The following is a 27,581-nucleotide window of genomic DNA, read 5'->3' on the forward strand; positions in this document are numbered from 1 at the left end:
ATAGAATAAAACCGTGATCATGTATAAACTTGTTCATCTTGTACTATAATTTATTGACGCATACCAAAATGTGAACAGTTTCTGAAAGATGGAATCAGAAAAGCTCTCGAAAGTGTTCAATCTAATCCTCGATCCTAAATTGTTCGACTGTTCAAACGAGCAAAAAGTTCAATACAACATGGGGTAAAAGGCAGCACGTGCTTCTCAAAATTGTGGGAGGTGAGAGTTTGTTTATTTGAGAACCAAAACAGAAAAAAGAGCTAAATTGAAAAAAACCACAGTCAAAAGAATTCCAAAATTCCTGTTATAGTAACAGGTGGGTTGATTTCAATCCGAGTAGCCTCACCTTGTTTGAACAAATGAGGTAACATGTTTGCTTCTTTGGCTGCAACTCCTTCAGCAGTCCATATTGTAACATGTGGCCACTCGTTTTTCGAACTTATTTTCTCTCCATCAACAGTGCCAGGCTCTGCTTCTAGTGCTGCTGATCGATCCGAGAAAAACAGCGCAGTTATATTGACAGGGACATTTTGGTTGAGATAGGGACCATAACTGGCTACAGCAGTTACACCATGACTTCTCTTATGAGCTAGGGTGACATGGGCCTTTGTTAAGCTGCTCTTCAAATTCATAGTGTTGAGTATTTCTTCCATTTTCGGGTCCTTTCCACTTGACAGCTTCAGACGTACAGTGCAGAAAAGAATTGTGAATATTCATAGCCTAAGCATACGGGACGCAGGCACTCGAAACAAAACAACAAAAGCACACACAACACACGCATATTATGCAACCATTGATTGATAACACGGGAAAGTAGCATCTGAAAAACTAGACATGAAAAGAAAAACCTATGCCACTCTCCTGTTGCATCTATTTCTTAAACAGATACAAATTACGAATCATTAATCAGCAACAAGCTGTAGGAAAAACTAACTGTTACCAATTACTAATATAATTCATTTTAAAAATATATAAAAATATCATTTGTTTGATCAGGGATTAAGCCTGAGTGGACGACACATAATCCACATCCCCCTCGATCCAAAAAAATTAAAATCACACATGTTCTCCAAACTCGGATTCAATGCTCATATCAAGAAATTAGTCATTATTTTTTAAGTTCTTTAACAAAATGATCTCTCCACAATCAAAAGACAATTCAGGTGATGGCAAAAGGAACTTATGCTTACCCAATTTATTAGTTTATCAATAAAAGTAGCCTTGTCAATGGATTAATCAATAACTCACATTCTCAAGGAGATCTATGATTTCCGACACAGGCAGGCTGACAGCGGAAAAGACGATGGTTCCAAACCTCCGCTTTTCAGTGCTCGGAGCAGCATACTCTCCCTTAACAATTGCTTTTAACTGTTCAAGAACCTTTTCAACGGCAAATCCAAATGGGACCTGGAAACACAGAGTACATTACTAGAACATAATCTTTCCCTACATGGGACCAAAAGCAGAGACTGGAAAGGACATCGATTTTAGAATAAAGGGGAAAGATAAATTCTCTCAGCAACCAAAGCCGAAGGTTGGTACTGCACGTAGGTATGCTACATGATAAATGACAACCATATGTTTTGTAAAGCGTCAACTTGAGCTAATTAAGATTGACGGAGGCTTCATATTTAAATCAACAAAAAGCTAACCTATGGAATGAGAGTTAAATCCACTTGTTTGAATAATCATAAACTAACCTGAATAGAATTGAGATATACAGCATTCCCAAGTAGTGTCTCACGCAATTGCTTCTCCCATTTAACCCATTCATTGGCATATGTTCCTTTGGTGGACTCCAGTCTACCATAAGAAATAATAAAGGAGATATTATCAAACTAAATCCGTCAGTCCATCCAGAGCTCCAAAATTAATACACATGCATGACACTGACCTTCCATGCCTGTTAGTGTGAAGATTGTATAGATTAATCCCCTCCTTCAAAATATATCTCACGGATTCAGGTAGAGAAGATCTTCATATGCAGATAGAAACATAAAAAACTGTAAGTCTACAACAAGATAGGACAATAGAAAGTATGCATACGCCTTCAGGAATATGCTGAAAAGAAACCGGAAAAAAGGGAAAAAGTAGCATTTGAATTTCCTTAAAACCAATCACATGAATGAAGTTACAGCAGATATTATATGCTAATTAATAGCCTAAAGGAAAGTAATAGCCAGAAAAGGTAGGAGTATAGTAGCAGGACATGTAATGCCTTATTTGTTTTCATTGCACTCCATCATGCCTCACAGAGTATCATGCCGACCATTATTCAAATGACAACACCTAAGCTGACCTCTGGGGCCCAAAAAGTGGGTGACTCGTTAATAGACTGCCAGTGATTTCGAACACTGTTATGAACATACTGTGTGCATAATTATGTACTGCACTGCACTTAGTGTGCATAATGAGTTATTGATGTGCCCTACTACATGCTTCCTGTTTACTGCCGTCATAAAATTGCAACAAGACTTTATTCACGGTAGACAATTCAAAAGAAAAAAGAATTCCGGAACTTGTTCTTCAAAGAACAAAATTGAAGTGCATTTATCCCACAGAATAAGCCGAGTAGACAAATAGCAGAAAAGAAGCACAACCCACCACTTTACCTTAAAAATCAACTAAGGTTGACATGCGAAGAATGAAGCCTATTCCAAATCAGGGAGATACTATGAAAATCACAAACCTGTCAGGTTCTAAGAGAGGCATCTTCACAAGCGAGCCAAAACGTTCTATCAGCTCACTCTCAAATTCCTGGCGACTCTGCAAATGTAGGACAATGGCATTGTGAAGTATCTAGTAGAAATGAGACATAAATATCAGAACTACCCAAAACAGCAGTACCTTGCCATCGTATAGGTGATAGAACATTAGCAACACATAACCAGCATTTGGCGATGACTTGTCAAGATTTCCCTTAAAGATGCAAACCAAATTGAATTACAAAGTCTTAATTATGCCGAGAGTGGAGGAGGTGGCAATAGAATAGCAAGATTGATTATTACAGGATGGTTGACACGGTTAAGCACCCGTAACATGAAAACAGCGAGAGCATCAAGAGAGAATGGATTTGACTCGGTTCCTGAAGATGTGAGAGGACAAAGCAGATCCATACATTAGAACAAAGGCAATCAACAACGGAAAAAGTGGACTATTGAAATCTATGTGACTTTTATCAATGATGTAGATCCATCTTGTATGCACATCGGAACAGAGACTAGACAGAAGTATCAAAGAATAAGGTCATCATATAGCATGCATATATCTAAATGATGACAAATGTAAAGAATTCTTAAGTGACGATAAATAAAAGACTAAAGCAATAACAGATAACCTTCCGAATCAGGAATTACTGGAACAGCAGATGCTTTTGTGCTGCGGCACATGTCCTCAATCTACAGGGATAGGTATAGTGAGTTGATCAAACCAAAGTCCAGGATCAACAAAATCACCTACTATTCACTTCTTTTATAGAATAGCCCTAACGAAAATCTAAAGACAAGGAGACAAGACCCAGGGAATGTGGAATGAAGAACAGATGAAAATGAAGAAAAATGAACAAAATAGTCAGTATCCGATGTCCCATCTATATCTTCCAAAGCCAAAAAGATTCTTGGTCGCAACAAGGAACACTGAGAAATCAGCATTGAGATATCGAACATTAATATTTTTAACATAATATGCAGAACACAAACCACCATTCTGTAGTGGACAAGAAACTACAAGCTCTCATGGAATGGGAATGTCGTGCAGAAGTAGTCTGCAGGGGGAGACTAATAATGAAAGATCTAAAAGTATCACCTGTCTCCAAACTTCTTCATTTGGCGCATTTTTGTCTGCAAGCAGAATAGAATATGGTTTCTTACGGCGCTCTTCAGAAACTTTCACCCAATATCTACCTGTCACATTACATGATGCAAATTACACTCAGAGAGATATACGAGTAGTAAGAGGTTTAGGTGTCACGAAAACAATTTGGCAAAGAAATTAATCTTTTCTTCAGGACAAATAGCTACACAGAAATCTTTCAGCTCTGTTTACAATAAAAAACAGTAATCCAGAGGCCCTTCGAGAATATAGAGAGGATTCGAAGACCTAATAAACCAATAAATACACATGCTCAGACATCTGGTGTAATAATTTAAAACAGAGATTGTACGGCAAAATGCATCTTTTCCAATAAATCTCGGCATGCTCTTCGTTTTGTTCATATGCTTCCAAAAAATCCCTTCAGTTGCATCTTGCACAGACGGATGCCTAAATGTTGGATCATAACAGCAAAATGAACTGAATATAAAACTAGAAACATGATTGAGAGTTTCTGTCATCCCACCACAACAAAATATCAAAAATCAGATCATATGCATATAAACACGAAAAACTTCATGTCATCTCTTTCTTAGAACAGAAATTTCGTGGTTGGTGTCTTACTGTTGAATGGTGGCTATTAAATTGTTATGAACAAGAAAATTTCTTTATAAATACCATGATTAGATATCAAAAAAATATAAAAAAATTGTAAAATACTAACCAAATACCTTTAATAAGATCACCCATTAAACTACGAACAGGTCGATCATCACCAAGTCCTCCAGGGGCACCCAATATCTCTTTACAAAGGGCAGACTTAGCACAACCAGGTATTCCTAAGATGCATCAAATAAAGGTACAGGTCAGAAAAATACAAGATTTAGATAAAGGAAATACGGCAAACTTGAGTCATGTAATGGCAGATATTTTATCAAATCCAATAATAAGAAAACCAAACGACATAAATCAATTAAAAAAAACTATTTTAAATGGATCGTGTCGATGTCAAGAACAAGCATGATAATAGAAATGTTCCTGAATTTTTTTAGTTAGGTAGAGTGGGATAGAAAGGTTACTAATAATAGCCATAGATGCATCAGGAGTGCAGGATATCAGCTTCTACCTGGGAAAAAAACAATGAGACCCTCATCCTTCCTAACAGCTTCCTTCACTGTGTATGTTGGACTTAAAGGAGTTATTTCTCTCTCTGGCTCCAGGTCACCCTCTTCGTCTTTGCCTCCCTCAACAATAGCCAAGAAATCTTCAGTTCTCACCAAATTTCCAGCAGATCCTATCAAAGCCTGAGTAAGTGGACTGCGCTTTGCATACTGTTCAAGGAATGGCTCTGCTTCACTGAGATATGTGGATGAAGGCAACTGTTTGTTTCCAAATTTTCTACAAATCGATCCAGCCCTTGACAGAAGTTAAGACATCATTAAATACTGTAACAAAACTCCAGCTGGAAGGTTAAAGGAAATCCAGAAATACCATTCGTCCAGCATTTTGCTTAATTCTTTCTGCTTTGCAGCTGAAGTGTTCCATATCTTCATCTGTCTAGAATGACCACATAATAGTATAGAGATGTAATAAACTATATAAATACTTTAAAAAAATCAAATAGACACGGTGACAATATTCACATTTTCAAGAACATTGCTATCCTTGGCCCTGAATGCGTTCAACATTTTTACTTGTCAGAAATTCTGCTTTAATTCGAAAAAGAATATACCATAACCAGAAGCAAATGCAACACACAACCTAATAAAATAAATCTGTTCAAAATTTTGTTTCGAAATGAGGGTTCCAATAGACACAGAATGGTACTTTTTCCACCGCTATGTTGATATGGATATTATTTTTAAATTAGTATATTGATATGGAGATTAATTTCAAATTAGTATATTATGAATAATTCTTCCAGAAAAAAATAGACTAAAGCAAATAATCACTTATAATTGGTAATAAAAAGGAAGTCTCTACAAAAAGGTGGTATATGATTTTTAAGATGAGACACAAGAAGCTAAGCAACTGATGACACACAATCATTCATATCATTGTCTCAAATAAAATAAAATAAATCATTCAGATAATTCATCTTGAGCATATGCCAGATATTTGACAATTGTCCTCGTACGCTTCCATGATACAAGTAAAGATCAATCGCATAAATTTTGTAGTATAAATGCAACTGAAAAGTGAGGCCACTAGTGAAACCAACCTCAGGTAGTAGGCTTTGTAAGCAGCTGGACCTTCTTTAAAAAGAATTGACAAGCCATTTCGTATCAAAAAGGTCCTTATCTGTAAATTAAAACTATCAAGAAAAATAAAAAATGGCCATTCATTGCTTTTCAAATCACTTTGCACTGTCGCATAAAAGATGGTATGACTCAAGCGAAAACATGACGAGGTCAGAAAATTTCAGCCTGTTTGTTTCTGTTCATCTCATATGCTGATATGCATGTCCATGTCCACATCGGTGCTAGTCAATTTACATAAAGTAAAAGTGTTTAAACTTGATATCCAACTGTTTCAGATGTGCTGATCTTTTTAGTGGGGAATACCACAGAATCAACTAAAACAGCCCATTAGAAGTAGATAGAATGGCGCAAACAAATCTTGTTTATGATTAGGCAGCTAGCTGTCAGTTCCCTTATGATTAACAACCTAGCAACATACCAACACACACAAATCAGATCTTCAGATGCACCACAACTAAGTCTTGCACCATACTTATTTGGTGTTGGTTAGACAATAACCATTTTCTTTATCTCTGCTAAATGCTATGAGATCCACCATTAAAAGGAAAAATCAATTTCACTTTTGAAGATTTTAATCAAACATGTTATTGTTTAAGAAGATTTACCGCGACTTCAAGTCATCATGTTGTTTATCAAATACAACATCCTTAACCAGAAGCTAAATGTTGAAACCAGAAACCGCATATCATTTTCAACTCTACAATCACCTACTTTTTTCATCAATTCATCGTTCAAATAAACTGAAAATTGATCATGAAAATTGGTGACAGTTGACGTTGAGATATTGGTTCATGTTAATCATACTTCCACCTGACTGCTTAAAGAGTTAGATAGCTACATTGGATTGGAAGAACCCAAGCACAAATAAAATTCAATTACTTTTTTCAAGAGATTTGGTCTTCTGAAGAAGATAATTGGACTTTTGCACCTAATTTACATGGAAACTGGTGTCCTATGTTGTGCGTGTGAGAATAAATTCATATAATCAAGTCATGCATTTCTTTTATAGTCTTCAGATAACGTATTCACGGGATAACGAAAAAACTTTAACCACTCGTCAAGATGAAAATGTTTAATGACACACTGACACATAACAGTTTAGCATCATTCCTTCAGCCAAATATTCTATAATTCAGATGATAATCTGCCACCAATATTACAAATAAAAAAGACGAAGGAATTAATCAGCCACTGAATAATGGAATCCAAATCATCTCATAATCTCAGACCTTATATGTAAGAAACTTCAACTTGATCATTAGGTTTGCATCTTCGTCAGCCAAACCATATTTGGCAGATGCACCATTGGTGTCACCATCAGTTTCAACCACCGCATTGTTTTCCGTTGAGAACTCTGTGAGCCTCTCCTTGTTAACTTTGAACAAATTTAGGTCCACAAAAAAACCTGCGCGGGTTTTTTTTTAGTGACCTAAAACTGTTGTCATTTCAAGTATTAGGGAAAAAATGAAAGAACCGAGATAATTAAGCAAAAGAAACCTATAAAAAACAAGAGGGAAAAAAGGATGGTGAAACTAATGATGTGCGGGGGGGCGCGGAGAGATTGGGAAAGTGATGGGTGTGGAATGGTATGCTTCAAATCAATGAAACATGGTACAATCATAAACATTGTTATTAAATAAAAACTGACAGAAAGGCTTCCGACCTTTTCATGTATAAAATAAAGAAACTCAAGCTTGACTCAACATTTAATGCTCTTAAGCACGCGCTAATTCAAGCACACTCGCAAGGCTTACTGGCCGGCTCGTCTTACATACTTACCATGGTCTCCACAGCTGCACTTTGAAGAACAACAAATACATCATAGAGAATGCATTCTTTGAGAAAACAAGGATGTATACCTCGATAAAGTGGCCACAATCCTGGTTTGCACCTGCACGCAACATCTTGATCGATAAAGAATGCAAAGGCTAGGTAGTTGAGCACATAGTTCTTTACTTAAATGGAAGAAAGTGAAAAGTACACACAGGTAAAAGCACACCTCATCTCTTTCTGGTAGCGTCTAAAGGCTGAGTCACTGAATACATGGATTACCATCTTGAAATGAAGATTCTCGCTTGTCACAGAGTTGATCTTATGAAAGTTATGATAGCACTTAAAGGCAGCAGGGAATCGCTTTTCCCTCATTAGACGGACCATTTCCTGATGTATGAGTTTAGTAAAGTTTATATATTGTTGAATTAGAAAACAACAGCGCATCATGTTGAAGAAACTTAGTTATCACTGACCTATGTAGCACGGATACCTTAAATTTTTTTTTTGAAGTATCGGATACGGATACGACACGGATACGGATACGACACGCGGATACGCGTGTTGGATGCCTCAAAATTCGTATCGTTGACTTTGTTTAGGGTTGACCATCCGGATACGTTTTGGACACGGCGAGGACACGCCATGGATACGGCGTGGATACGTTTTTCGGATACGTTTGGGCAAAATCGCTAATATTTAAAAGTTTTAGGGGTTAATTAAAAAAAAGACTAAAAGGAAAATAATTTAAAATAAATTAGGATGGGCTTTTAAATCCCTAAATACATTTGTCCATCTCTTTCATTCCATTTCTGCTCAAGCGTCTCTCAATTCAACCGATATGGATGTTTGATTTCTTTTTACTTGCTTAAGATGAATTTTGCATTTAGTATTTTGTACTTAAGATATTATGATTAATGAAATATTACATCTATCTCTATAATTTTTATTTTTCAATAATAAATTTATATAAATATAAATATATATAATATTTATATATTTTTTAATGATTGTCGTATCCTAGCCGTATCGTGTCTTATATTTTCAAATTTTGACGTGTCGCCATATCCGTATCGTATTCGATACGATACTCGTACCCGTATCCATGCAACATAGTCACTGACATATACTCAATTTTACTAGCCAGGAAAGAATCAGAATACACACATCCCAGAGAATCATGAATCCAATGCAAAAGAACTGTATGAAACGTGTAAAACATCAATGAATAAATGCCTAACATATGTATACACCCCCAAAATGATGATTCACAAACTCCCTCAAGATCCCAGATCATCAAGCTGATTAATAAGAGAATAAACTACCTGAAGTTTTGCAGTGGAAAAATCAGCAGGACGAGATTGCAGAAATTTGGACAAAACTGATCGATCTACATTTCTTGAATGAGATTGAGAGACCTCATGACCAAACCAATCCAAATGATTTGGGCAGAAAGAAGGACCAACACCATTAAGAAGTGCCTTTATTTGCTATAACGTTATAATCAAACATCAAACAAAATACAAATGTGTAATGTTTCAAGTACAATATCAAAGACTGAAAACTGGAATTTCCCAGAAAAGATAATCTTAATTACCTGCTTCTCATCATTTCTATTAGCGGCACAAATTTCCCGTAGGCTAGAACCCAAATGATGATCAGCTGATACAAAATGTGCAACAATGAACATCAATAGAGAAAAAAACTAACAACGAGTAAGCGACCGATATAGAAATGCATCGAGGTAAAATCTCAGGTTGGAACATTTAGTTTAGAGAAGTGAAACATCATTAACACAATTTAACAATGAATGTGAAGCATCAACATAATGTTACTCATATTTGGAGTCCCAAATATTAGTAGGGGAAAACAAGAGATTGATATACATTATAGACTGCTATAGTGTTCTTCATAAATAGATGCATCCTGAGCAAAGACATCTTCAAAAGGAAAAAGTAATTGACTCATGTGCCCATGTATCACAGCAGTTGCATAGTTGATATGATCATAATGTTATATCAAACAACATGGAGATATTTGGAGATACTTCGTCAAACATTCTTAATTATCAGCACTAAGAAAAATGACACATAATCGACAAAATATTTGAACTATTTCCTCGGTTAAATCTTTATACTTGCATCCAAATAAACAACTGACTGGTTGAGGTTTCCAACAAGCCTTTTGAAATGGTACACCTCATAAAAACTTTTATCAGTAAATAGGAAGAATTTTCCAGTCAAAAAATCCTGCTCATATAAAGTCACGATTGAACTCTCCTGACTTAAAGTCATAAAACACCATTCTGTGAGTTCTTAACAGGGAACCTCAACCTGAAACAACCACTGCAAGTGAGGCGTGGAATTAACACTAAATTTGTGGCATATCATATATGATCATACTTTTCCAGATGTTTTTATCAATTAGGAAAATCATAAAGCACACCTCATCAAAGAATGGTAAATTGGGTAGAGCTGAAGTGGGGGCAGAAATGACCACACTTCTCCAAAGAGAACAGGCAAAGGGAACAACCTAGAAGGTCAACTTGAATGACCGTGTGTATTCTCAAATGAAGATATATTCACCTTGAAACAGAATCATTTTTCCAACTAATTCAGTCACGGACAATAAGAATGATGCCCCACAAAAGGATAATTACACAAAGGGCATATTTTTTTCTTCAAGCTATATGTTTGATGTACTCCAAAAAAATACTATAAACTAAATATCTTTTAATAGAATATAATCAGCTCACCTTGAAGGAAAACAGTCTATTTCATGTACAAAAGAAACATGTCCATATAATATAATCAGCTCACCTCCATTTGATGGAGGTGGAGGATAATCTCTCAAAACCTGTTCCATATGTTTTGAGCTCTCATGGCTAACTATTCGAGCCACTAGACCTTCCAAGATTTCTCCCTGCACCTCTACATGGTCTTTTGATCCTGCAGATAATGAAAAGCAAGAGTTCAACTTCGCATTCAACCCAATTGACAAACTATCCTTTCCAGTAACAAATCAATCCATGTTACCGAATTTGAACGTTAAATACGACAGACAGCACCAGGCAAAGCAACAGCAGAGATAAAAAGTAAATGATAAGTATCAAAACTGTCTGCCAATGACACGGGTGTTTTAAGACTCCAGCTTACAATTTCGCACGTATATTAGACAAGTCTCACAGAGCCTGATAGGGAATTTTTAACAAAATGTAGCAAAGAAAGTCATGGATGTGGTCAATTCCATTAAGTGCCTCACAACAACACGGCTACAAAAAAGAGAAGAGGACGATTTTAACAGAGATAATACAGTAATGTTCATGTATTTCTAGCATATGATAGTGACTGCCGTCCGCAATCGTACTCTTGAGACCATATAAAAATATACAAGGAAAAAATGTGATACAAGGACTCGAGTGACAATGTTTGCTGTAACTAAGAAATCTCTCCCTTGCATTTCTATAATCTTTTTATCTCCACTGTTGTATTTTCTCTACGCCATAAATAACTTATTTAAGTATCAGAGAATTCTGTTGGGCAGCCCCAACATAATAATAACAAGAATTGCAGGATATTACGAGAATTTCGAAGAGTAGGCAGCCTAGGATGACTGGTCAATAAGGTTAAACTTGGTCACAGTTTCAAAGTAACATCAAAAGGCATGAACACAACAATCAGAGTATCAGTCAACAGCTAAAAGTAGAAAATAATTTTGCAACATAAATGTAAATGGCTACATAAAAAGTTCCAGTTTCACTCGAAGCATACACCTTACCAAGTACGGATATATCTGCAATGTCATCAAGTGCCTTGCATACAGGTGTAGCCGTTCCTTCCTCACAGAGGGCATCATAAGCAGCAAAAAATGACATCACTGACTTCCTAAAGTGAAATAACATAAAATGAGCAGTGTAAAAAAGTAAAGTTTTGAGTTACTTTTGCTAATGGCTAAATGTATATATTTCAAAATATTGTCATGTATCTTCTAGGGTGATTATAAATAATCAGCCAGTTTGCAAATTATTTTTGCCTAAGTTTTCATCAGAAATTTGAAAATGTAAAAAATTCACATTCAACTCCACAAGCACATTTATCATTGCAACAACTTAGTTCATAACACATGTATCCACCCAAGATCTTCATTTCCATTTATGATTTAAGAAAGATAGCGGAAGAAAAAAATCAATACCTTGTAGAGAATAACCAAATATGATTTGTTGGCAGCCGCCATTTCCGACAAAAAGCAATAATGTCTGGAGTTGGATAGAATTTTGGTTTTCCAGAACCCTAACTCAGTGACTGCAGTAACAACCACTGCCCCAACAAGGAGAAAAGTATCAAGAGTAAGTCCTAAAAATACCAAAAAGATGACAAACCTTTCTTAAACAATTCCACACAAATGTCGAAATGAAAAGCGCAAGCAAAGTGGTAATGGTAGGTTTTTTTTTATAGGAAACATTAAATTATATATATTAAAAAGTTTTTGTTACAAAAGAAGCGGATGAGTAGTCCGCACAGAAGGATAAAACAACACACTATCGTCAAACCATTACAAACTTCCAATCCCTAACAAGATCCGATATAGTGAAATTGTTTAACTCTTTAATCCTTGATGTCGACGATGCAACTCTGAATGTGATAAGCTCCCAAACTTCATTGACATTATTGTTTAAGTCGTTGAAGATTCTGTCATTCCTCTCGAGCCAGAGTGACCAAAAGGTTAAATGAAAGATGACATACCAGAAGACCTTAAATCTTGTACCCGATGATAAACCTGGCTCAATAATGAACATGTCTCGTGCTCTCTCTGAGGAAAAACCCAATAACATATGAGTTCTTGCATCACCATAGTCCAAATAACTCGTGAAAAAGAACAGTGAAGCAATAAATGATCCTGTGTCCTCGTTGTGTTTCTGACATAACGTACATCATTGAGGACTTAAAGCACAAGTCGGCCATCGTCTCTGCACTGAATCTGCTGTAGGAAGTTTACCCAAAGCCATAGTCCACGAGAAAATCTGAATCTTGTGTGGGATAGGAACTTTCCAAATATTCTCATTGCAAGAGAAAACAGGAAAGGATTGGACATGAAAGAAAGACTCATAAAAAGATTTGACCGAGAACACGCCCGAAGAATCCCCCAACCAAACCCTGAAATCCTCAGAACCCACTTGAACCCTAACCGTATCTAGAACACCCTGAAGAATAGTAAATTCCCCCAACTCTGACATCATTGAGATTTCTCCTAAAACACACATCCCATCGGTAAGATTGACTTGCACCTACATCAACATATTCTAAGAAGCAGCGAATAGGTTTATTAGTCAGAGTACAAATAGAATACAAAGAAGGAAAACGATCTCTGAAAGACGTCCCCACTCCCTCCCAAACATCCTCCCAGAAACGAATGAAATTTCCCCCCCTCAAAACAGCCCCACTCAACCTAAGAATTGCCGGGAATGTACGAGAAATATATTTCCAAGGGCTTCTGAATGTATCATTCCTAGACAAACCCAAGTCCCACCCATTTTCTTGAAGACCATAAATGCTTGTTATCACATTTTTCCACAAAGTCTCATTTTCCTTAATACATCTCCACCACCACTTTCCAAGAAGCGCTCTATTTCTCAACACAATAGTCCCCAGCCCCAATCCTCCCTTGTCCTTCGGTCTGCAAACCTGCTCCCACCCAACAACATGACAATGTTTATCCCCATCCATTCCATCCCACAAGAAATCACGCATCATTTTTGCCACCTTAACTGGGACCCTGAACAAAGACATGTAATAGGAAGGCATTGCACTCAACACGGACTTAATAAGAGTAAGTCGACCCCCTTTTGACAAGAACGCCTTCTTCCAACTTGAAAGTTTTTTCGACATCTTAGAAATGATTGGTTCCCAAAGTCTAAAGTCAAAGGCTTACCTCCCAACGGTACCCCGAGGTATTTTATTGGCCAATCTTCTTTTTTACATCCAATTTCATGTGCCAGATCGAGTACTTCATTATCATCGAGATTAATCCCCAGAAGAAAACTTTTTTGAAAATTAATCTTCAACCCCGATTTAAGTCAGAATAATTTAATTATTTCCACTAGTGTCTTCACATGTCTCTTTGTTTGTACCAAGAACAACGTGTCATCTACAAATTGAATATGCAAAATTTCGACTTTTCCTCTCCCCACCACTAACCCTTTTAACTCATCCAAATCCTTAGTCTTGTCAACCAACCTCCCCAAGGCATCAACAACTAAATTGAAAAGAAATGGTGAAAGAGGATCTTCTTGACGAATACCTCTTTCCTCTTTTATATTTCCCCTCGGTTTTCCGTTGATAAAAATCGAAAATGAGACATTTGACACACACCCTCTTATCCACTTCCTCCATCTATCTCCAAACCCTTTCTTATGTAACACGAAACCAAGAAATCTCCAGTCGACATTATCATATGCTTTCTCAAATCAATCTCAAAACCCAACCCGCCTTCTTCTTCTTGCGGTGCTCTTCAACAACTTCATTGGCAACAAGGCAGCAGTCCATAATTTGTCTACCTTAATAAATGCACATTGGTTATCGGCGACTATTTTGCTCAACACTTTCTTAGCTCTGTTAGTCAACACTTTGGCTAAGATTTTATACAAACTTGTTGTCAAATTTATTGGCCGAAAATCATTGACCTTAATGGCGTCTTGTTTCTTAGGAATGAGGCAAATGTACATTTCATTAGTAACGCCATTTACCACCCCTCATTCGAAGAATTCAGCGAAAACTTTCATAAGATCCTCCTTAACCGTTTCTCAATTCTTTTGGTAAAATGCCAATGTGTAACCCGTCAGGCCCTGGAGCTTTGGAACCATCACTCTCAAACACCGTCTTTTTAACTTCAATCTCCGAGAAAGGAATCTCCAGTCCTTCCGCTTCAACCGTATCCAAAAGGCACCACTCCAATCCATCCAACCTCCACATCCCCCTCTGAATTCCTATAAAGATTCCTAAAATATTTGATAATGTTTTCCTCAATTTCCCCCTCGTCCGTAACCAGTGACCCATTTTCCAACTCCACCTTATCTACAATCGATCTACTCCTTCTATTAGTCAACAATGAATGGAAGAATTTTGAATTTTGGTCACCTTCCCTCAACCATCTCAGTTTAGCTTTCTGACTCTCCAATTGGAATCTTTTAAATACCACATTTTTCCAGCTCATATCTCGTTGCCCTTCTCTCGGATTGCAAATTCTCTGACCATCCTCGATCAGATTCTAACTCATCGAAAAGCTCTATCTTGGATCTCAACTCCTCATATCTGACACCTACATCGCCGAATACCTCTTTATTCCAACTCACAATCTGAACTTTCAATTTTTTAAGCTTTGTCATGAATTTATACCCTTCCCAACCTTGATTCACCCCTTCATTCCACGAATTCTGAACCAGGGCTTTAAACTGTGATGTGAAAGCCAAACATTCTCAAATCTAAACGGTGACGGCCCTCATTTCGACTTATTTGTATCAAACATCGCCGGGTAGTGGTCCGAGGTAATCCTGGGTAACACTGTTTGTCTGACGTGAGGGAAAATATCCCTCCATCCATTAGTGAAAAGAAATCTGTCTAGTCGACAACAAATTGGATCCGCCTTGAAATTTGACCACGTGTACTTTGCATTCAACAGTGGAGGGTCATGGAGGCCTAGTTCTCCTATCAATCTGTCAAAACATAGCATACTCGTGGTGGATGTAAGACTGTTCATCTTTTCTCTGGTATTCCTGACCACAGTTGAAGTCACCTCCCAAGCACCATTTATCCTCGCAAATAGAACTCAAACCTGATAATTCATCCCAAAATCTCTCTCTATCTTGCGGCTTAACAGGTCCATAAATCGCCGAGAACTACCAACTGGTATCGTCAACACCCCAAATTCGAATTGAAACTGAAAATTCCCTATCAAGTTATCACTAACCACAACCAACCTCGGATCCCACATGAGTAGTATACCTCCCGCACGTCCTTCCGAGGGCAAAAAGACCCAATCCACGAATCTGGACTTCCACAAGCTAGTCACAAAACACTTATCAATTTGTTCTTTCTTAGTTTCTTGGATCACCACTAATTCCGGATTTGCTTTCCGTATCACCGTTCGAACTAGTTCTCTTTTTTTCACGTCCCCCCTCCCCTGATATTCCAAATGAGAATCTTCATAACAAAACCTCATGACCCTTCAAGGAAAAACCTCTTTCAAAGTTATATTCACACCTCAATCTATTTATTTCCTTCTTCAACAGCACCGTCGCAAACTTCCCCTGATCCCCACAGTTTCCCTCTTCCCGAGATAGCCGAATATCCTTAGAAGCCGGCCCCTTCCTCATCGAATCAAGCGCTTGGAGATTTTCTTTCTCGTGACCCGACAATTCATCTACCCTCTCACCCCCTCCTTCTAACAGGCCACTAGACAACCCCAATGCGTTGAAAGATGAAGGAAAAATTGAATGAAGCTTGAAGGAGTGATTTAGAAATGAGGAATGGAAATTGGTTAGTACCTGTCCCACAGCCGATTTAGCAAATTCAGGTGGATTTGGCGCGGTAGTTGACTACATCCTCCTCGATGAGAACAATCCCTCCATTATCTGTTCCTGCTGTTTGATTTTCAAAGACTCCTGTGACCGCAGCGATCTTTGACTATCAGTGTCAGATAACTGGAATTCATTATCCAGCAAATCATCTTCTGATTCAGTAAGCTCCAAAGGTACTCTGTTCTCTGAGCCATATTTCCCACCATACATATTGTTGACATTGAAGCCGATAGCTGCATCATTCTTCTCATCTTCCCAGCAACTCCCAAATGTCCGATCAGTTCCTCCTTTATTCCTCCTGCAATAAACATTCCCATATTTTGGCAAAAATGGTTATTTATGTCCTTGCACTCTCCATGTTTCTCCGACTCATCATCGGTGTTGTTCATCGATTGTATTGGTGATCTTCTGAATTCTGCTGCAACCTTCGGAACAACTTTATTCAGGATTTTATACACTTTGGCCGCCTTTGCATGCATCGATTATCCTTATGACCCCCTGGACTGCTGTCTTCTGGCTTCGAATCAGAAGTGCCCTGCGTTTCTACCCCTTGCTGGCCATTGTCCCCGCAATTATCATTCACCCTCGTTCCATTGTTCTTCGTTTGGTTCCCTAGAACCCTCGATTCTGCATTTCCTTTGACAGGACATGTTATTTCCTCCTCAGCTCCTCTTTGTGCCTTTAGAATGTTTCTGTTCCCCAATCCCGCCATTGTCCTCTTTCCATTAACCACTGCTTGTGCGTAAGTTTGTCTCTGATAGTGCTCATATGCCCCTGAGTCAAAAGATTCAACCTGAATGTTTATCTCTACAACCCCTCCTGCCAATTGTGTAATCGACCTATTCCGAATAAACCCTCCTTCTAAACCATTAACCTTAATCTTAGCCGCTTCCAAATTGCAGAGGCAGTGTATCTTCGTTAATTTCCAGCAAGCCTCCACAATGCTCCCCAATGACATGAAACGTATCCTTCGACCAAAGGTTCCAAGGTAGTCCAAAGATTAAAACCCAACTGTTGCAACACTTCAGTACCCTATCTCCCGTGTTAATATCCGTCCTCCATTCCTCAAACTCCAAGGTGACCCCATTCTCAAAGAAACCTCTTTTCAACTTAATGAAGTAATTTAAATCTTCCGAGCTCATTGGCCACCATACAGCCTTGTTTGCTTGAAAGAGAAATACCTTAACCTGTTTATTGGTAGATTTCCCAAGGACGTGTTGAACCAGCTCCCAGGGAATTTTCACCCTACCTTTGGTAATCACAATTGCTTCATGCCACTTAATCTCCATCATTTGCTTACCACTATCCTTCGTGTCTATCAACTTCGTTAAATTCAAATCCCTCTCTAAAGCTCCGGCCTCTTGTTTAGCTGAATTGTTTCTCATCAGGTGATTATCACGGACTAACCCAGACGTAAGACCCTACCTCTGATAATTTCCGGCCAACAATTTACCCAATGTAAAGGAAATCTTCTTCCATCCCCTGAGTTATATCTGCTGGGCACAATAGCACTTTGCTTTCTTCCGTTGTAGCTGACTTTGACACCTCAATAAACCTTCCGCGTTTGTTAGCAAATTGTTGCACTGTGAATACCGCTGTTTGTCCCCTAAATCGATGGAACGCCGTTTCTGGAGAAGGGTAACTGACAAATGCATTGATTCTTTGACTTATCCAACGCGCTTCTTCTCTTCCAAAGTCCATCACGTAACTCGTCTTTCTGGTTCTTTCTTCCCACCAGATCGATCTTCCCCCGAAACCCAACCGCAATCTGAAAACCTTGTGTTCAATGTGTATAACTTCATCACAACCAGGTTAAGAGGTAATGTTTCTTTTTTCCCATTCGTCATTTTGTACGACAGATGCGAATCTGATCGAACGAGGTGATCACGGATATCGATGTCAGCGCCGATCGTGAAGAAAGGTATACAAACGACGGGCGAGTAGGAACTCGAATCACTGAAAAGAAAAAGACATAGGTCGGAGAGATGGGTGGTAACGGGATGGGCGAGTGGAAACGGGGTTTTTGTTTTAATTCTTATTATTGGTAATGATAGTTGAGCGATCATGAATCACATGATAACAAGTAAAAATAATTTGCAGAGTATAAAACCCTAACACTAATACACACGTGACAATTTATGATTTAGATCCACCACTATAGTTACATTCCTACCACCTATTTTTGTTTCCTAACCAGAAACGAGAACACATAATGCCATCATCACAAAATCCACCAGTATCCAAAAAATTTGTAAACTGATTACGAAAATCTCATAGGACATATCCGCTCAAATGAGATATAATGATGTCCGATCTAAAATTGAATCCAAGGAGATTTTCTAAGTGTTGACAAAACCATAAAATAGCTGCTGAAAAACCCATAGCAGCTATAAATATTGGGTTTCTGTGCAATTGAAGTTCAAAAAAAAAGGACAAGGCTGATCGACTCACCATAATCTTCACGAGGACGTTGGCCATGGTCCCCTAATACAGCAGTAACCAGCTCCATTGATATGCACATGTGGTTACGCTGAATTAAACAAACAGTAAACATCAGTTTGAGAATTACAGTAAAAAACTATAAAAGAATTAACTCAACGCATACAGATATAAGCAGAAATATTTGCACATGGAAACATAATATGAACTGAAGCTAGAAAGCATGTGATTCATATTGTGATGCATGTGTCAAAGCAATATCAAACTTATAACGGGTAAGCACTGGCTTTTAGATGAAAAACAAACAAGAGCTATGTAGCTTTAACTTTATTCATGCATAAGAAATCTTTATTTAGTTAAATTAATTTCACAAACTTCAACCAAATCAAGGTTTTAAACTTTTCACATTACCACACACCAACCTGTAGACCAAACTAAGGGCTAATGGTACAAACCAAACCCAACCACAAAAATGGGTTGCAGTACTGCATCAACTGAAATTAAAGGTCAATAGCTTTTATTCCATAGCAAAGCTTCATAAAAGTTTTAGCGATTTCCATTAATGATCGAGCACAATCAGGATTTACCTCCAGAAAATCATTGAACTCGGCTTGCTTCATGTTGGCTTGTGAACCCCATGCCTCACGAAACATGCGTCCAAGAACGAAGACACCAACAGCAGTGTAACTTTCGTATGTGCATAGCATTCAACAATCATTAGAAAAACATAAAATAAAGGCAAAGTGTACAACTAAGAGATCTCCAAAACGCCATGGGAACCAAATTAGGCAACTATTGATACTTATCTCCAGTTGCATTATGCCTATGTGACAACATGAATAAGGTCCTTCCACAAACGGACAAAACACATGACTGAAACACGTTAGCATCATGGAAAAAAATTAGGTATGGGAAAAGCCTAGACAGCAGCTTTAATTTTGGTTATTTACTTAGGTGTAACAGATGACAGGGGCCTGGTTTAGCTCCATCAAAAAAGAAATAGTTAGGACAATGTTGAACTTCTACAACAGTGATATAACAGCAATGGTTTAGACAAATTGGTGCATTAAAAAATTTAACCACTTAAAGATTTAGCAGAATTCTCACACTTTTATATGAGACAGTGAAACATAACAAGCATTTTTATAACAAGTATCTAGAAATCCACCAAATCAATTGATACAAACAAAATTTATAGTTACACATTGAAGAGATATAGCACGAAGACAGAACATCACAAGGGAAAAAAATCCAAATATGGGCCCTACATATTTCCATAGCTATTTTTTGCATATGCTCCTCCCTCGTGTCCAGCATACATGAAAAGTGATCCCGAGTGCTTGAGTGAAACCTGTCAAATTTTACAAGAATAAAGCGACAGGGAATGAAAGTGAGTGACTTTTGAGGGTTTGAGAAGTTGGAGCGGGTGAGAAAAATGATGGGAGCCATGCAAAACAGGGTGAAAAAAAGTTTGAAAAGAAGGGCGATTAACCATACTGTGGAAGAATAATAGTTATTATTCAGATTTGATTAGATTTAGAGATTTGATTAGATTTAAGTTAGGATTTGATTAGATTTTAGTTATTCTGTTTCCTTAGTTTATTATTTTGTTTCCTTGCTTGATGGGATCCCATCAACTATAAATTGGACTGTATATTGTTATTGGGAAGATAATAAGAAAAAAGGATCTTTATTCCTACATGGTATCAGAGCCGAACTCGGTACCCTAGCCGCCTCTTTTCTTTCTTATTCGTCCGGCAGAAGTTGTCCCTAGCCGCCTCTTTTTCATTCTTACGGCAGCCCTCATCCGTTCAGCCATACGCATGACTAAATACGGCACTAACTATGGCATGACATCAAATGCCTCCTTCTCGGAAGTCAATTCCCTCGAAGTCAATTCCCCAATCTCCTCCATCCCTGACTTCTCTTCTAATATTGTTACAAACCACAAACTCCGTGGCCAGAATTATCTTCAATGGTCACAATCTGTGTTCATGTATATTTGCGGTAGAGGGAAAGATGGACATCTCACGGGAGAAACTGCGGCTCCGCTAACTACGGATCCCAAACACCGATCTTGGAAGATAGATGATCACCTTGTTATGTCCTGGCTGATAAATTCCATGACCACTTAAGTTGGAGAAAGTTTCCTACTTCACAAAACAGCCAAGGACATATGGGAAGCAGCACTCGAAACATACTCAAGCACAGAAAATACCTCTGAACTACTTGAGGTTGAGACGAAATTGTATGATCTTAAACAAGGGGATATGAACGTTACTCAATACTATAACACTCTCACACGCTACTGGTTGCAACTAGACCTATACGAAGTCCATTCTTGGAGGTGCGCTGATGATTCTGCATTGTATAAGAAGATTGTTGAGCAGAAGAGGACAGTTCGATTTCTCCTTGGCCTAAATAGAGACCTAGATGAAGTCAGGGGGAGAGTCATGGGGATCAAGCCATTTCCGAACCTTAGAGAGGCTTCTGCAGAAGTCAGGAGAGAAGAAAGTAGGAAAAGGTTGATGTTAACAGAAAGTAAACCCGGAGTGGAAGGCTCGGCTTAATTCACTCACAATTCCTCTCAACCCAATAGGTTTGGCAAGGGACGGCCCTGGTGTGAACTGTGAACATTGCAAGAAACTGGGCCATGTCAAGGCTACTTGCTGGAAATTACACGGCAAACCAGTAGATTGGAAGCCATCCAACACTCGGGTTGAGAAAGAAACCCGTGCAAATAATGCCACCACCACAGAGATTAGTACCGAGGGTAGTCCTTTCACTAGAGAGCAAATGGAGGCGTTGCAGAGAATGCTAAATCAAACATCGAGCCCCGGACAACCATCCCACGCACCTGCCGAGTCACACACGGTGCTTCTTGCACACCAAGGTATCATGTCCTACGCTCATATTGTAAAAAATAAATCCTTACAGCCATGGATAATCGACTCAGGGGCCTCATATCACATGACTGGAGACTCCAGCCTCCTAAAAAATTATCGGCCGTGCTCGAATAATTCTGGAGTCCGAATAGCTGATGGCTCCTTATCACCTGTGGCAGGAATAGGATCAATTCATTTGACAAAGGACATTCAAATCTCTTGTGTTCTTTATGTTCCAAAATTGAATTGCAATTTAATCTCTATCAGCCGTCTTACGCGGGATCTTAACTGTGTGACTAAGTTCTATTCCAATTTTTGTGAGTTTCAGGCAGTGGATTCGGGGAAGGTGATTGACAGTGCTGAGATGCATGATGGCCTGTATTTGCTCAAAGAAAATAATCTCCTCAGTAGACAAGTTCACTCACTGAGCCATGATCCTACATCAAATTCAGTCAAGTGTTTTCCAAATTCTGTGTCTTTTTCAAACTTAGCGTCTATTGAAAGCCAAGTTATGTTATGGCATCTTCGCCTTGGTCATCCTAACTTTGATTATATAGGAAAATTGTTTCCCCATCTATTCATTAATAAAAGTTCAAGCGTTTACCAATGTGAATTTTGTCAACTTGCTAAACATACAAGAAGTGTCTATCCGAGCTTACAACACAAACTCTCATCTCCGTTCTCTATAATTCATAGTGATATCTGGGGACCCGCACGCATCAAGAATATTAATGGGGCTAGGTGGTTTGTTACATTCATAGATGATCACACAAGAATTACTTGGACCTTTCTTATGAAGGAAAAATCAGAAACATCCATGATCCATGATCTTCCAAACCTTTCACTCCATGATATCCACCCAATTCCAGAGCAAGATCAAAGTTCTTAAGACTGATAATGCTAAGGATTACTTCAACTCTGTCCTTGGATCTTATTTTTCCAAACACGGCATCATTCACATAAGTTCTTGTGTGGATACCCCACAACAAAATGGAGTAGCAGAAAGGAAAAATAGACACTTACTCGAAGTTGCCCGTGCGATCATGTTCACCAACAATGTCCTAAGTATTTATGGGGAGAGGCTATCCTTACTTCTACCTACCTCATCAATAGGATGCCAAGCCGGGTCTTAAAATTTCAAACTCCTCGTAAGACACTCCTCAATGCTTATCCTCACATTCAGTCTTTTTCTTCAGATCTACCACTCAATGTTTTTGGATGTTCTTCCTTTGTTCACATTCACCAACATCATCGCACTAAATTCGATCCAAGATCTCTAAAATGTATATTTATTGGATACTCCTCCAACCAAAAAGGTTACAAGTGTTACTCTCCAATCACTCGAAGAGTATACAACACCATGAATGTAACATTCTTTGAACATCAGCCCTACTTCTCCAAATCCAACTTCCAAGGGGAAACCCAAACTTCGGATCCTTTTCTAGATATCAATGATCTACCAGCCCAACAAATACCCGATCCTGTGTATCTGCCCGAGCCTGGAATTGTTCCAACCTTGACTGCCCCTACTACTGAAACTGCTCCACTTGATTTAAAACAACCACAAGTCGAAACTCACAACTCCGAACTACGTGTCTATAGAAGGAGAAAACCCATCGAGCATATACAGGACATCATTCCAACTCAGAATTCTCAGTCACCAGCACCAGACTCTCCTGCCCATGATGATTATATGATTGATGATTTAGATCAGCCAATCGCCCATCGAAAAGGTGTTAGAGGGTGCACTACTCATCCTATTGAGAAGCATGTTGCATATGGGAAGCTGCTACCTACATACAGAACATTTATTTCAACTCTTGATAGCATACAAACGCCGAATTCTGTACAAGAAGCTCTAAGGATTCCAGCATGGAAGAAGGCAATTGAAGAGGAGTTTAAGGCTTTGGAAATGAACAATACATGGACTCTTGTAGAACTGCCACATGGCAAGAATCCCGTTGGTTGTAAGTGGGTATTCACAATCACAGTAAAATACAAAGCTGATGGCAGTGTTGAAAGATTCAAGGCTAGACTTGTGGCCAAAGGTTTCACTCAGTCATATGGGATTGACTACCAGGAGACATTTGCTTCAGTTGCCAAACTCAACACAGTTCGAGTTTTACTCTCTCTCGCAGTGAATCTGGATTGGCCTCTTCACCAACTTGATGTAAAAAATGCCTTCCTGAATGGGGATTTAGAAGAAGAAGTTTATATGACCATCCCTCCAGGAATGGAAACCAAGCCAAACAGCAGGTTAGTATGTAAACTTAAAAAGTCCTTGTATGGCCTGAAGCAGTCACCCCGAGCTTGGTTTGATAGGTTTGCTAAGGTTGTGATCGCTAATGAATATCACCAGTGTCAGGCCGATCATACATTGTTCGTAAAAGGCAAACCAGGAGGGAAAATTGCAATTCTCATAGTATATGTTGATGATATCATACTGACAGGAGATGACTCAGAGGAATTATCAGTCTCAAAAATATGTTGGCAGCGGAGTTTGATATCAAGGACCTTGGGAACATGAAGTATTTTCTAGGACTGGAAGTGGCTCGGTCCAAAGAAGGAATTATCATATCCCAGAGAAAATATATACTAGACTTGTTGACCGAAACAGGTTTACTTGGATGCAAACCTGTTGACACACCTATGGATCCTAACAAGAAGATGATCAGAAGAGCGGACAGCAGCCTTGTGGATAAAGGAAGGTATCAGAGACTAGTTGGTAAGCTCATCTATCTATCTCATACTAGACCTGACATTGCGTACTCGATCAGTGTAGTCAGTCAACACATGAACGATCCAAATGAGGATCATATGGAAGCAGTGATTCGAATTTTGAAATACCTGAAGATGACTCCAGGACACGGTCTTCTATTTAGAAAGTTTAAAAATCGGGATGTGGAAATCTACACTGATGCAAGTTGGGCAGGAGAACTAATAGATAGAAGATCAATCACTGGTTATTGTTCATATGTTTGGGGTAACCTAGTGACATGGGGAAGCAAAAAGCAAGCTATTATTTCTCGCAGTAGTGCTGAATCAGAGTACCGTGCCTTGGCATTAGGAATTTGTGAAGGAATGTGGCTTCAAAGGCTGTTAAACTAAAGAGCTCACAGTTCAGATACAAGACAAAGTAAAGATGTTTTGTGATAGTCAAGCTGCCATCAGTATAGCCAAGAATCCTGTTCATCATGACAGAACTAAACATATTGAGATTGATAGACATTTCATATCAGAGAAGGTGAACAATGGAATTGTTCAACTCAGTTATGTCCCAACACAACAGCAGCTTGCAGATATTCTCACCAAAGCCCTTCCAAGAACTGCTTTCAATGAATTAAACTCCAAGCTTGGTTTGCATAACATATACAACCCAGCTTGAGGGGGAGTGTGGAAGAATAATAGTTATTATTCAGATTCGATTAGATTTAGAGATTTGATTAGATTTAAGTTAGGATTTGATTAGATTTTAGTTATTCTGTTTCCTTAGTTTGTTATTCTGTTTCCTTGCTTGATGGGATCCCATCAACTATAAATTGGACTGTATATTGTTATTGGGAAGATAATAAGAAAAAAGGATCTTTATTCCTACACATACCTCCAAGGTAGCTAAACCCGTAGAAACCATTTCGATCATCCTTGTCCTAATCTGTATAAATGACATAAAAACTTGTAAATACAAAGAAATGAATTTTTCGCCTCAAATGCAAACTCGAGATCTCCTCAATCAATACCTGGAAAATCATGTCCACGTATCCCTGAGTTCCACTCGAAATAATAATACGTATTTGTTTAAATGAGTGAAAGAGACGCTTTGGTAAAACGTTCAAAACTCACATAGCTAACAACCGAGGGCATTCGAATATTGTTTTCGGAATTAAAATTTTTAAAAATGGAAGGACAATAAGAAAAGATACATGAGATATATTACCTCTTGATCAGACTTCTCATTTTCGAATTTCGGATAAAATGTAGCTCTAATTTGTGCAATAGAGTACGTTGAGTTGTCCACCGTAAAGTTCTCCAATAAACTACCACTAAACAACTTACTCAAACCAGCATCAGGTTTCTCAGTGGATGCTGTTCGAGTTTTGTTGGCCAAGACTGCCATGCTATCAGCTGGAGCATTGTTGACTTCTGCTGCTGTGGTTCCAATCACTGTTCCGTATGCCTTGGACTTGGGCTTCCATATAGATTTTTTTCCATGAATAGGTGCATGACTTGTCAGCCCAATGTTCCCAAACTGTATTGATGGTTCTGACGCATCAGACTGCTCATTTTTTTCTGCAACACCCAATGAATTGAGCCTGTTTGTGATGATTTCAGTGGTTGCACTAGTAATACTATCCGACACCGAATATGAGGTGGATGGTCTATTTGGATTTGACTTTTCTACCCACCTATGCCCTTTGGAACCTCCACCACGCTACATTTTATGATAAGTTCAGTTACCACCAATCTCCATTTATGGTCGACAGAAAAGCAAGGTATGTTTTGAAAAAAAGGATTAAAAATAACAAGAATCAGCCGTAGTCTACATGAGAAATACAAGAGAACATTCATAACACAATATAGAACCCCATATCAACATTGAAACCAACACACCAACATAATTTGGAAGATGAAAACAATTTCACCACAGTTTACAATGACTGATGGCAGCAAATAAGTTAAAACAATGAATAGACGTGCATGTAGCATGCAAAAATTGAGGTGCAAGGTGCACAAAGTCGCATTGGTGTCACAGGATATTCGCGCAAAACAAAAACATGGGCCTTATCAAAGTGAGGTGCGCTAGCAAGTAATAACCGGTCAATCTTAAAATCTGTATATTTGATGAAAATTTTGTCATTTATCATACAATATCAAAGATAAAAACTGTCAAATGCTGATAGAGCAAATATTTATTGTACGTAAAAATGGATCAGCCCCACATTTAAGGCTAACTTAAAGAGTGTTTTGAGCATTTAAGAGGCGATAAAACTCATGCAGCAACACCGAGACACATACTTTATGGAAGTATTTGCCCTGCTAGCATCTAGGAGAAGCATTGAGCCTTGCGGCCCCTGGAGATATGCGCATGTCTCGAGGACACTTCTAATAACTATGTATTACATACAGCGCACATTATAATCCAGCACCACCCATTCTGTGATAGATATTTTCAAAGAATGTATGCGACAAAAATAGATGAACAGGACTGAACACGGATGCATAAGCGCATAGAGAAAAGTGAGGTACCTGATGACGCGGCATGGTCAATGAGAAAAGCGGCGAGGAATAACCGACATGGTTAAAAAAGATGTGAAGAAGTTGGAAACTTCCACACCGAACGAAAGACAATGATTGAGAACGAGAATATAATTTGGGCGAGAAACCACAGACAATTCTCTGCGACACGGACATCCACCGAGATCGCGATGAAGTATATAAACAGCAAAAAACTGAAACTTTGTGAGATTTTTAAATCGGAAAAAACATGAGAATATCAGCGTCAATTTGCAGAGACCGCCGCCTTTGATCGGAGTGATCTTTCTCAAGTTTCCACTGCTCCAGTCAATCCCAACAGACTCAGAACAGCAAGAAATCTACACAACCTTCATCCCTTCAATAATACAGAACATATTTCATCCAAAACGTGGCACGATTCCTCCTCGCTGCGGCCTTCGCTGTTGGGCTGAATTCAGACAGGTTCTTTGGGCTGGTTTCGTGGGCTTGAACTTCTTGAAAGAATGTTTTGTCTCACCGTTAGGCTTCCAGTTAGAATAAACGGGCGTGAATCGAATGAATCACTCCGAAACCCAGGAGAGATGAAGATTTGCGGATAAATTGGTTTGGGGA

At 38.4% G+C, this 27,581-nt stretch overlaps 1 protein-coding gene across 1 annotated transcript; it reads right to left on the minus strand.

Moving 5' to 3' along the window:
• Nucleotides 1–3: 3 nt before the first annotated feature.
• LOC140808867 (tRNA ligase 1-like) lies at nucleotides 4–27,581 on the minus strand. The gene is given in 28 exon segments (XM_073166177.1): nucleotides 4–677; nucleotides 1,249–1,407; nucleotides 1,701–1,803; nucleotides 1,895–1,975; nucleotides 2,690–2,766; nucleotides 2,848–2,919; nucleotides 3,009–3,085; nucleotides 3,338–3,398; nucleotides 3,805–3,902; nucleotides 4,542–4,649; nucleotides 4,937–5,226; nucleotides 5,302–5,367; nucleotides 6,032–6,111; nucleotides 7,301–7,476; nucleotides 7,931–7,962; nucleotides 8,071–8,231; nucleotides 9,167–9,331; nucleotides 9,439–9,503; nucleotides 10,661–10,789; nucleotides 11,619–11,725; nucleotides 12,033–12,130; nucleotides 12,132–12,157; nucleotides 18,865–18,943; nucleotides 19,440–19,539; nucleotides 20,121–20,203; nucleotides 25,339–25,389; nucleotides 25,672–26,166; nucleotides 26,982–27,581. Coding segments are annotated over 28 exon segments (3,600 nt in total). The 5' UTR covers nucleotides 27,147–27,581; the 3' UTR covers nucleotides 4–281.

The sequence above is a fragment of the Primulina eburnea genome, chromosome 13 (genome assembly GCF_022965805.1).
Source record: "Primulina eburnea isolate SZY01 chromosome 13, ASM2296580v1, whole genome shotgun sequence".
In the NCBI taxonomy this organism is placed as follows: domain Eukaryota; kingdom Viridiplantae; phylum Streptophyta; class Magnoliopsida; order Lamiales; family Gesneriaceae; genus Primulina; species Primulina eburnea.